The sequence below is a fragment of the Entelurus aequoreus genome, linkage group LG09, assembly GCF_033978785.1.
Source record: "Entelurus aequoreus isolate RoL-2023_Sb linkage group LG09, RoL_Eaeq_v1.1, whole genome shotgun sequence".
In the NCBI taxonomy this organism is placed as follows: domain Eukaryota; kingdom Metazoa; phylum Chordata; class Actinopteri; order Syngnathiformes; family Syngnathidae; genus Entelurus; species Entelurus aequoreus.
This window is the reverse complement of record NC_084739.1, coordinates 51,790,639-51,804,017: the sequence shown is the minus strand read 5'-3', so window position 1 is coordinate 51,804,017 and position 13,379 is coordinate 51,790,639. Positions and strand designations below refer to the sequence as shown.

At 39.2% G+C, this 13,379-nt stretch overlaps 1 protein-coding gene across 1 annotated transcript in view; it reads right to left on the bottom strand.

The window, feature by feature from the left end:
- The window catches only part of atp6v1ba (ATPase, H+ transporting, lysosomal, V1 subunit B, member a), a 147,060-nt gene extending 143,384 nt beyond the window's left edge, over positions 1 to 3,676 (bottom strand). The window contains exon 1 of the mRNA XM_062058913.1: positions 3,459 to 3,676. Coding sequence (XP_061914897.1) covers positions 3,459 to 3,564 — 106 coding nt within the window. The 5' untranslated portion in view covers positions 3,565 to 3,676. The remainder of the gene's footprint in view (positions 1 to 3,458) is intronic.
- Between the last annotated feature and the right edge of the window lie 9,703 nt (positions 3,677 to 13,379).

Below are 13,379 nucleotides of genomic sequence, written 5' to 3'. Positions count from 1 at the left end.
ATTCTGCACTCTCTTTAGTTTGCCAGATATGTAATCAGCCTTTTGAATTAGAAATAAAAAAAATAGCCAGGTTTTTTGCAGATATTTTCCACAATGAAGTCACTGTAAAACTAAGCACACTAAAGTACATTATATATACAGAAGATATGCGCATACATGTAGGAATCACGTTAAATGAATAATGTAGTTTGGAATATACTGAAAAAAAGCAATACAGTTACAGTATGCAGGTTGGCTATAATGCCGTTATCTTAATGCTAACGTACAATGGACTAGCTCGTTGACAAGCTAACCCAAATTATCATGGCCAATCACAGGGCACACATTGACAAACAACCATTCACACAAACAATGACACCTATGGACAATTTATAGTCTCCAACAGCGATGTAAGGGTATTGTAGAGGTGTAGCGGTTTCAAAATTGTATAAATAATGCTGTGACGCGTCACGGTTGCAAACGAAAACTTAGTGAGTGTACAGGCACTTTTGCTTCCCCCGCGACCCCGAGAGGGACAAGCGGTAGAAAATGGATGGATGGAAATTAAACTGCATCTCCCACAATCCACTGCGCAGTGCAGAACCGCAATGTGGGGGCTAGTAGCGCCATAAAGGACAGAGAAAGAGGAAGCAGGAAGCAAAGTTTGTTCTACTTCGTAGTAGATAAAAACAATAGTTTATTTTCAAAATCCTAATAACTGTTTGAGTTATGTTGCAAACAAACAGACAAACCCTGGCGAAAACATAACATTTTTGGCGGAAGTAAAGCGTGTCACGTTCATCTCAAGCGTTCTAAGCCAAAACAAACTCAAGGCGTACAGTGTCAAGGGAAAGCACCTGCTACACACCAAAGCTACTTAATAAGCTACAATCACCCAGAAAATATTAAGCCAGCAAAGCTAAACATCAATTTGTGAGGTATTTAGGTTATTAGAAGTTAAAATGTGAGTTAACATTTCAAAGAAACTGCGTTTTTCAAACTGATAGAAAGGACACCCCTTCTCAAAAAGTAAAAGTTGATAGACAGTGGATGTTCCCGCACAATTCTTTGCACTTAAAATTACTTGTTTGTAGTAATTAAACATTGATTGATTGATTGATTGATTGATAGTAATAAATATTATTAGAACATTTTAGCATTATGTTTGTGTTCAATTACAGTAAGTATGTTATCCTTAACATTGCTGCCACTTCACTTTATACAATATGGCATTTTTAAGTCTTTTTTTTTTTTTTTTACATATATCATAATATTATCATACAGTGATAATATTGTAAGGTGAGATTTTGATATTGTCGTATCCCTAGTCTCCAATTAACCTAACGTGAATATTTTTGGAATGTGGGAGTAAGCTGGAGTACCCAAAGAAAAAAAAGAAAAAAAACCATGCACGGGGAGCATGCAATGCAGACTCCACACAGAGATGGCCAAATAACTGTTCCAAGAAACCACGGTGTAAATTAGACGTTATTGTCAATATTTATGTCAAAATAATTTGAGAAGTCTACACAAGCTTGAACAAGAAATGCATTAATTAACTTGAAATACCTTTCTCTTTCAGATTTCACTCTTTATTTTTGCCAGTGTAAACTCTGTTTAGATGCGCGACCAGCTGCAGGGCTCCTGAGATTATTATTATAACTTATTATGGCCAATAGTATGTGAATAACACAATATATACAGTATATCTATTCATACAATATATTACTTAAATTGGTTTTCATGTAAGGTGTGACGGTGTGGCGGCATTTATTCTTCTGTGGCGGTGTATGGGAAACCCTGTAATCTATAGCTCTAGACTACAGGTACTCGATTACCAAAGTAGTCGAAAGCTGCAGCCCAAATCGACTTTTGACAACTACTATACAGACACATCTAAATGAATTAGCATATTTTTGAAAGCTAATTTATTTCAGTAATTCAATGCAAAAGGTGAAATTAATGTACTGTATACATTTACTACATGCAGACTGAAATATTTCAAGAATACATTTCTTAGTTTCTTAATAATGTTTGATGGTGATAGCTTACAGCAGAAAAAAAAAAACATTAATTCAGTAGCTCTTAAAAGTTGAAAAATTGCCAAAAGTTGAATATTGTAAACTACAGGTTCACACTCAAATTAAAAAAACTGCAAAAACTTTAAAAGTCATGAATCTCTTAGTTTTAATTTCATCTACCCATTTTCTACCGCTTGTCCCTTTCGGGGTCGCGGGGGGTGCTGGAGCCTATCTCAGCTGCATTCGGGCGGAAGGTACACCCTGGAAAGTCGCCACCTCATCGCAGGGCCAACACAGATAGACAGACAACGTTCACACTCACATTCACACACTAGGGCCAATTTAGTGTTGCCAATCAACCTATCCCCAGGTGCATGTTTTTGGAGGTGGGAGGAAGCCTGAGTACCCGGAAAGAACCCACACAGTCACGGGGAGAACATGCAAACTCCACACAGAAAGATCCCGAGCCCGGGATTGAACTCAAGATTGTGAGGCACATGCACAACCCCCTGTACCACCGTGCTGCCCCTTAGTTTTAATTGAACTTCTGAAATTAAATAACTTTGGCGCTATCTTGTAATTTATTGACATGTGCCTTTAAATACAATATGCAAGGTGTCTCAATACGTTTTTGCCAACATTAACCTGTCAGTATACCTTAATAAGTACTTGATTAAATTACAGATGGTGTCTAACATCCACTTAATATTGCAGGAAGTTATTCATATGTCATACAAAGCTGTGAAAGTTTCAATTAGTGTGTATGCTGCCACAGTCATGTGACAAAGTCAAATGACATATTTTTCCACCGGTCATGTGACTTTTCCATCTGTCACCAGTCTAAAGCTGAAGTTCCTTTATCTGCGTTGAATGGAACAAAAAGTAACCCTCGTAAAATAAAACATTGTCCTCCACAGTATCTAATATATACAAGTGAGCAGTCAATCAACGTTGGCCAAACCTCTGACAATTGTGCCCTATTGGCAGTATCCTATTTACCTATCAACAATACACTATGAATACAAAATTTCCTTTAAAAAATATATCAAGTTAGTGGCCATGAGACGACAAAGTAGGGAGCCAACACAAGAACGCATTAGACACCGTTAGCAGCTACTAGCAAGGATGCGATTGACACGAAAATGACCTTCATCAAAAATACAAAAATCACAAATATCATCACCGAACAAAGCTAACCAGAATAGTAAGGCATCATTTACCTGTCATTTTTATCACCAGCTGCTTATCAGCTGACATTTTTAATTCATTGAGGAAGTGTCAATTTTTAACTAAAACGACAGTAACGCGTCGTCTTCCGTGTCATCCACTCGACTATACATTGCTATTTTTACAATGTACGATGCAAAATATATCAATTAATTCGTTTATCTGCAAAGGCATTGCGTCAAATGGAGGCTAAGAGCAGCTAGCGTTGAGTAGCTAGCTGTGTTGACATACTTAGTCTCGGTTGAGAGATGTAATTCCTGGTCACAGCTTGGGTGTGAGTCCTCGCCACTGCCGCCAAGCCGTTGTCCATCGCTCTATTTGCCACTAAAGTCGCCATCGCTGGAATAAAACACCGTCAGAAAGATCTTCAATGTGTTCTGCTAACAGATGACAGCGAAAAGATGATCATATGACTGGCCGGATGTGCTCTAGCTGCACCGGATGTGGCGTCACGGTTAAGCGCCCCAATAAAGTCTATTTTGATACTACTATGTATCTTGTGTATTTCTCTCATATAAATATATTATATATAAATATATTATACATAATATATATATATATATATATATATATATATATATATATATATATATATATATATATGTATATATATATATATATATATATATATATATATATATATATATATATATATATATATATATATATATATATATATATATATATATATATATATATATATATATATATATATATATATATATATAAATAAATGATAAATGGGTTATACTTGTATAGCGCTTTTCTACCTTCAAGGTACTCAAAGCGCTTTGACAGTATTTCCACATTTACCCATTCACACACACATTCACACACTGATGGCGGAAGCTGCCATGCAAGGCGCTAACCAGCAGCCATCAGAGGCAAAGGGTGAAGTGTCTTGCCCAAGGACACAACGGACGTGACTAGGAAGGTAGAAGGTATATATACACACATACATATATATATATATATATATATATATATATATATATATATATATATATATATATATATATAATATATATATATATATATATATATATATATTTCAATAAATATAGATATATTCTCATATTTAATGTTTGTTATATATATATATATATATATATATATATATATATGTATATATATATACATATATATATATATATATATATATATATATATATAATATATATATATATATATATATATATGTATATATATATTCATATATATATATATATATATATATATATATATATATATATATATATATATACATACATATATATATAACAAACATTAAATATGAGAATATATCGATATTTATTGAAAGATGGGTTGCTAAAGAATTATATATTTTTAGTCAGTCAGTTATTGAATTTAAAACAGATTTTTGCTCAGTATGTGGTCTACCTGTTATGCCTCTTGAATATTCCATTATATTTAATCTTTAAATAATAAAAAAAAATTATGGAGGGTCAAATGGCTCAGAAATAAATAATAAATAAATACAAATCCATCCATCCATCCATTTTCTACCGCTTGTCCCTCTTTTGGGTTGCGGGGGGTGCTGGAGCCTATCTCAGCTGCATTCGGGCGGAAGGCGGGGTACACCCTGGACAAGTCGCCACCTCATCGCAGGGCCTAAATAAATACAAATCATTACCTAAAATTAATTAATTATGATTTGAATTGAATAAATGCATGAGGCATTAAATGGGTCATCAATTAGTTCAACTTATAATTCTTATTTAATATTTAATAAATTATTCCAATATTTAATTAATTATTTATTTACTTCTTTTTTTTAATTCACTGTTAAATAACAAATTTTACAATTCCATTATTATTATTGAATTTTGAATGATGTAATTATTTCAAGATTTTTTATTATCAATCAATGTTTATTTTTATAGCCCTAAATCACATGTGTCTCAAAGGGCTGCACAAGCCACAACGACATCCTCGGTACAGAGTCCACATACGGGCAAGGAAAAACCCACCCCAGTGGGACGTCGATGTGAATGACTATGAGAAACCTTGGAGAAGACCGCATATGTGGGTAAACCCCCTCTAGGGGAGACCGAAAGCAATGGATGTCGAGTGGGTCTGACATAATATTGTGAAAGTCCAGTCCACAGTGGATCCAACACATCAGCGAGAGTCCAGTCCATAGTGGGGCCAGCAGGAAACCGTCTTGAGCGGAGACGGGTCAGCAGCGCAGAGATGTCCCCAACCGATGCACAGGCTAGCGGTCCACCCGAGGTCCCGACTCTGGACAGCCAGCACTTCATCCATGGCCACCGGACCTGTGCAACTCCCCCTCCCCAAGGGAGAGGGGAGCAGAGGAGAAAAGAAAAGAAAGGGCAGATCAACTGGTCTAAAAAGGGGGTCTATTTTAAGGCTGGAGTATACAAATGAGTTTTAAGATGGGACTTAAATGCTTTCTACTGAGGTAGCATCTCTAACTGTTACAGGGAGAGCATTCCAGTGTACTGGAGCCCGAATAGAAACGCTCTATAGCCCGCAGACTTTTTTTGGGCTCTGGGAATCACTAATAAGCCGGAGTTCTTTGAATGCAGATTTCTTGCCGGGACATATGGTACAATACAATCGGCAAGATAGGCTGGAGCTAGAACGTGTAGTATTTTATACGTAAGTACTAAAACTTTAAAGTCACATCTTAAGTGCACAGGAAGCCAGTGCAGGTGAGCCAGTATAGGCGTAATATGATCAAACTTTCTTGTTTTTGTCAAAAGTCTAGCAGCCGCATTTTGTACCAACTGTAATCTTTTAATGCTAGACAGAGGAAGACCCGAAAATAATACCTTACAGTAATCGAGACGAGACGTAACGAACGCATGAATAATGATCTCAGCGTCACTAGTGGACAAAATGGAACGAATTTTTGCGATATTACGGAGATGAAAGAAGGCCGTTTTAGTAACACTCTTAATGTGTGACTCAAACGAGAGAGTTGGGTCGAAGATAATACCCAGATTCTTTACCGAGTCGCCTTGTGTAATTGTTTGGTTGTCAAATGTTAAGGTGGTATTATTAAATAGATTTTGGTGTCTAGCAGGACCGATAATCAGCATTTCCGTTTTCTTAGCGTTGAGTTGCAAAAAGTTAGCGGACATCCATTGTTTAATTTCATTAAGACACGCCTCCAGCTGACTACAATCCAGCATGTTGGTCAGCTTTAGGGGCATGTAGAGTTGGGTGTCATCAGCATAACAGTGAAAGCTAACACCGTATTTGCGTATGATGTCACCTAGCGGCAGCATGTAAATACTAAAGAGTGCAGGGCCAAGAACCGAACCCTGGGGAACTCCGCATGTTACCTTGACATAGTCCGAGGTCACATTGTTATGGGAGACGCACTGCATCCTGTCAGTAAGATAAGAGTTAAAACAAGACAAGGCTAAGTCTGACATACCAACACGTGTTTTGATACGCTCTAATAAAATATTATGATCGACTGTATCGAAAGCGGCGCTAAGATCAAGAAGCAGCAACATAGATGACGCATCAGAATCCATCGTTAGCAATAGATCATTAGTCATGTAGTAGAATTATATAAAATATATATATATATATATATAATATATATATATATATATATATATATAAAATATCCCGACATGGTTTCCCCAAAAAGATTAGGTCAAACAACGGCACCTATTTTAAGAAAACAGGTTATCATCTTCAGTCACAAGATCAGCACTTCTCAGGACCAGCAGCTTCCTAGGAAGGTGGAAAGACCATGAGACCAAAATGGTAAGTTTGCAAAATGTAGAATTTGTGTGCCAGTTCCTCTGTGCAGATTTGAGGATGAAAGCAGCCACTCCAGATTCCCTTGTACTCGCTAAGAGGGGCACGGTCAAAGCAAATCCAGGACCAACACCCGATACCTGACTGGAAGGAACCGAGAGGAGAGACAACACCTTGCCAGCGATGACGAGAACAACTAAGGTTGCCAGCCAATGGGTCCACCGGGACTCCAGCAGCTGTGGAAAGAAGTGTCGGGAGTGCCGAAGCAGCGAGGAGGCCTGAAGCAAGCCGAGGGCCTGGACCAAAGCCCCACGCCCCATACTCTGCCCCAGCCTTCCCCAAAGCCCCCACAGCTCCAACTCTACCTGAGTTTTCCCCAATTTCGGCCAGCACGCACATGCCACTGAACAGTCTGCCCAATGGACTGAACCACACCCCAAGAAGAGACAGAGACAGACTGTTTGAGTGGATCTCTTTCTTCACCAGGGCAGCCGAAAGCCCAACGAGGTGTCGGCAGGCCACCAGCCTGAGGCACCACCGAGCCATCTATACGAGCATTAATCGAACATGGACTCATACGAAATTCAGTTGTGTGTTCAAAATCAATTGATAATTAACAATATTGGAAACTACATTCATTGCAAATGCCGGGAAAAATATTTTGCAAATGTCTTACAGTCATAAGTCTATATACATTCATCTATTTATGTTCAATGATGTTCATGATCAAAGTATTTGTTATTCCTTTACTAAATCAAAGGGTAGGCCACTAATTGTATTCTGTGAGATGGTTTTACTGCAGGCTGGTAACAGCGATCGCTCTGAAGGAGGGTCATAGACGGAATTTTTGCCTCGTATAAAAACATTGAAGTTTTTGCCTCTATCTGCGGTAGAGATTTAAAGGCCTACTGAAATGAATTTTTTTTATTTAAACGGGGATAGCAGATCTATTCTATGTGTCATACTTGATCATTTCGCGATATTGCCATATTTTTGCTGAAAGGATTTAGTATAGAACAACGACGATAAAGATTGCAACTTTTGGTATCTGATAAAAAAAAGGCTTGCACCTACCGGAAGTAGCGTGACGTAGTCAGTTGAACATATACGCAAAGTTCCCTATTGTTTACAATGATGGCCGCATGAAGTGAGAGAGATTCGGACCGAGAAAGCGACAATTTCCCCATTAATTTGAGCGAGGATGAAAGATTTGTGGATGAGTAAAGTGCAAGTGAAGGACTAGTGGGGAGTTGAAGCTATTCAGATAGGGAAGATGCTGTGAGAGCCGGGGGTGACCTGATATTCAGCTGGGAATGACTACAACAGTAAATAAACACAAGACATATATATACTCTATTAGCCACAACACAACCAGGCTTATATTTAATATGCCACAAATTAATCCTGCATAAAAACACCTGCGTGTTTGTTATGCTAGCTCCTAGCTCCTCTGCTAGCTCCTAGCTCCATAGAACACGCCAATACAATTCAAACACCTGATCAACACACACAATCACTCAGCCCAAAAGACCGTTTACCTAACCCAAGGTTCATAAAGCTTATATATTTTTAAAAAGTTACGTACGTGACGCGCACATACGGTCAAGTTATCGAATGTTTAGCAGCCAAGGCTGCATACTCACGGTACCTGATATTCAGCTGGGAATGACTACAACAGTAAATAAACACAAGACATATATATACTCTATTAGCCACAACACAACCAGGCTTATATTTAATATGCCACAAATTAATCCTGCATAATAACACCTGCGTGTTTGTTATGCTAGCTCCTAGCTCCTCTGCTAGCTCCTAGCTCCATAGAACACGCCAATACAATTCAAACTACTGATCAACACACACAATCACTCAGCCCAAAAGACCGTTCACCTAACCCAAGGTTCATAAAGCTTATATATTTTTAAAAAGTTACGTACGTGACGCGCACGTACGGTACGGTACGTGTTATGCTAGCTCCTAGCTCCTCTGCTAGCTCCTAGCTCCATAGAACACGCCAATACAATTCAAACACATGATCAACACACACAATCACTCAGCCCAAAAGACCGTTCACCTAACCCAAGGTTCATAAAGCTTATATATTTTAAAAAAGTTACGTACATACGCAAAAAAAAGCCAAAGCTGCATACTCACAGTAGCACGTCTGCGTCTTTGTCATCCAAATCAAAGTACCGGTAATCCTGGTAAGAGTCTGTGTTGTCCCAGTTCTCTACAGGCGTCTGTGTATCCAAATCAAAAGTCCTCCTGGTTAGAGTCTCTGTTATCCGAGTTCTTCCATCTTGACTGCATCTTTCGGGAATGTAAACAAAGAAGCGCCGGCTGTGTACTGTTGTGGCTGACTACGTTCGAAAAATACGTCCATTTCGCACCGACAACTTTCTTCTTTGCTTGCTCGGCTTCCTTCTCTATAATGCAATGAACATGATTGAAACAGATTCACGAACACAGATGTCCAGAATACTGTGGAATTATGAAATGAAAACAGAGCTTTTTCGTATCGGCTTCAATGTGGAAGGCATACCCGTGTTCGTCGGGCTACGTCACACGCATACGTCATCCTCAGAGGCGTTTCGAACCGGAAGTTTAGCGGCAAATTTAAAATGTCACTTTATAAGTTAACCCGGCCGTATTGGCATGTGTTATAATGTTAAGATTTCATCATTGATATATAAACTATCAGACTGCGTGGTCGGTAGTAGTGGGTTTCAGTAGGCCTTTAAGTTAGTGGTCTATATCAGAAATTGTTTTGGTCCAGGGTCTTAAGACCCTGGAAGGCGGGTATGTAGTAGAATTTCTGACCTTTTGACCTATATTTCTTGTCTTTTAAGAATGTCCGCTCATTTTCAATACTCTTGTATTTTTGTGCCATTGAATGGACCAGTTGTGGGACAAAAGTGAATATTAAGTCGTGCCAACCTGTCTATAGAATGTGTTGACTGTCTAAAGGATTCGAGTTGTTATGGAACAGATAGGAAAAGCAAAACAAAACATTGACGCACTCGATAAGGAACGATGACGCACAACAGACATATAAAAAATGGCAGAAGACCGGAACTCGGGAGTGATTTTGGCTTGTGTGTGTCTTGTTTGCTCCGGAGTAACTTGTGGTTTGTCTGCACGACCAACTCAATTCAACCTGCACTTCTGATAATGGGTAAATAAGTTTGTTGTACTAAACTACTTTTGTTGCCTGCTTAAGCTTCGGACAATCCACTACAGTCATTTTTGCGAGGGCTGTCTCCATGGAGTGATTTGCCCTGAAACCGGATTGGAAGGGTTCACAGAGATTGTTAGACACTAAGTGTTCATTTAGCTGCTGTGCAACAATTTTTTCGAGAATTTTCGAAATAAACGGAAGGTGGGAGACCGGTCGGTAGTTTACCATGAGGTCGGGATCGAGGTTAGGTCTTTTGAGCAGAGGATGAATAACCGCTTTTTTGAATGCTAGGGGAACAGTGCCGGAGGAAAGTGATAAGTTTATCATATTTAACACTGATGGACCTAATAATACAAACAGTTCCTTGATAAGTTTCCCAGGAAGTGGGTCAAGTAAACATGTTGTTTGTTTTATCCCACTTACACGCCGTAATAATTCCTCTAATGTTATTTCATCAAAAATAGAGAGACTATTTTGGAGGGCGGTATCCATCGTATATATTATTTGTGTTAATAGAACCCAGTTGTAGCTGGGATGCGTTGTCTTTAATCTCCTTTCAAATGAGTTAAATTTTCTTATTAAAGAAATTCATAAAGTCATCTGCTGAGTGGGTGGAGCTACTAGGAGGAGTCCCTTGTTGGGTTAGCGATGCTACTGTACTAAACATAAATTTAGGATCGTTTTTGTTGAGGCGGATGAGATTTGAGTAATATTTAGCTTTAGCTAAGGTAAGCATGCGTTTATAAGTTATTAAACTATCACTCCATGCTTGATGGAAAACCTCAAGTTTAGTCGCGCGCTACTATGTTTAAATACAAATGTATTTATGAATGTCATGAACCTGTGTGACACCACACCTTCATGACCTTATTTTATCTTTCCAACTCAGCCATCAAAGTCAGTGGGCGGGGCTAACAGAAATCTGGGCCAATGTTGTTCTGAAGCTTTGAACTTTGGAAGCCTTTGAAAACATGGCGGCCCTGCGATGAGGTGGCGACTTGGTGTACCCCGCCTTCCGCCCGATTGCAGCTGAGATAGGCTCCAGCGACCCCAAAAGGGACAAGCGGTAGAAAATGGATGGATGGATGGATGAAAACATGGCGGTTAAGGAGAATATACTCATACTTTTTGAGGATTTGGAGGCAGATATTTTAGAGCTTTCAGATTATGTGATTTGCTGTAGATTAATTTATTGGAGTTGTCAGAGTTATTGCTGCACTTTCAGATCAATATATCGACCAGTACTCCTCTGCTTCTCCGGTCAAAATTTCACAGACAAGTAGAAGTGCTGAATTAACAATCAGGGGTTAGGACCCGCCCATTGACTTTGACAGAGACTAGTGACCACTATTTTCATCTGAAAGGTGTGATGTGGACATTGTTGACAATTACAAATACCGTGGAGTTTACATCGACAATAAAGTGGAGTACTCTAAGGACACCTGGGCCGTCTACAAAACGGGCCTGAAACACCCAGTGACGTGCGCTGAGGTTCATGGCTGGTGAGGCACTGACTTCATCACAGTCAGATTTACAAACATATGAACCCTAAAGAGTATTTTATTCACCATTTGATTGGCAGCAGTTAACGGGTTATGTTTAAAGGCCTACTGAAATGAATTTTTTTTATTTAAACGAGGATAGCAGATCCATTCTATGTGTCATACTTGATCATTTCGCGATATTGCCATATTTTTGCTGAAAGGATTTAGTAGAGAACAACGACGATAAAGATCGCAACTTTTGGTATCTGATGAAAAAAAGCCTTGCCCCTACCGGAAGTAGCGTGACGTAGTCAATTAAAAGGCTCCTCACATTTTCCTATTGTTTTCAATGCAGCTAAAGCGATTCGGACCGTGAAAGCGACGATTACCCCATTAATTTGAGCGAGGATGAAAGATTCGTGGATGAGGTACGTTAGAGTGAAGGACTAGAATGCAGTGCAAGACATATCTTTTTTCGCTCTGACCGTAACTTAGGTACAAGCTGGCTCATTGGATTCCACACTCTCTCCTTTTTCTATTGTGGATCACGGATTTGTATTTTAAACCACCTCGGATACTATATCCTCTTGAAAATGAGAGTCGAGAACGCGAAATGGACATTCACAGTGACTTTTATCTCCACGACAATACATCGACGAAACACTTTAGCTACGGAGCTAACGTGATAGCATCGTGATTAACTGCATATAGAAACAAAATAAACAAATCCCTGAATGGAAGGATAGACAGAAGATCAACAATACTATTGAACCAGGGACATGTAAATACACGGTTAATGCTTTCCAGCCTGGCGAAGGTTAACAATGCTGTTGCTAACGACGCCATTGAAGCTAACTTAGCAACCGGACCTCACAGAGCTATGCTAAAAACATTAGCTATCCACCTACGCCAGCCAGCCCTCATCTGCTCATCAACACCCGTGGTCACCTGCGTTCCAGCGATCGACGGTGCGACGGAGGACTTCACCCGATCACAGATGCGGTCGGCGAGACGGAGAAAGTAAAGGTGAGTTCGGCGGTTAGCACGTCTGCTATCCATCTCTGTCCTCCTGGCTGTGTTGCTGTAGTCCGCCGCTAATACACCGATCCCACCTACAACTTTCTTCTTCGCAGTCTCCATTGTTCATTAAATAAATTGCAAAAGATTCACCAACACAGATGTCCAGAATACTGTGGAATTTTGAAATGAAAACAGAGCTTTTTTGTATTGTATTCAATGGGGTACCAATACTTCCGTATCAACCGTTTACATCACGCGCATAAGTCATCATATCTAGACGTTTTCAACCGGAAGTGTGGCGGGAAATTTAAAATTGCACTTTATAAGTTAACCCGGCCGTATTGGCATGTGTTGCAATGTTAAGATTTCATCATTGATATATAAACTATCAGACTGCGTGGTCGGTAGTAGTGGGTTTCAGTAGGCCTTTAAAAGGTCATACCAGCATTATTCCCTGCTTGGCACTCAGCATCAAGGGTTGGAATTGGGGGTTAAATCACCAAAAATGATTCCCGTGCGCTGCGCCGCTGCTGCCCACTGCTCCCCTCACCTCCCAGGGGGTGAACAAGGGGATGGGTCAAATGCAGAGGACAAATTTCATTACACCTAGTGTGTGTGACAATCATTGGTACTTTAACTTAACTTTAACTTTACACATACAAACTGTAGCACACAAAAAAGCACATTTAATTAAAAAAACTTTATTAT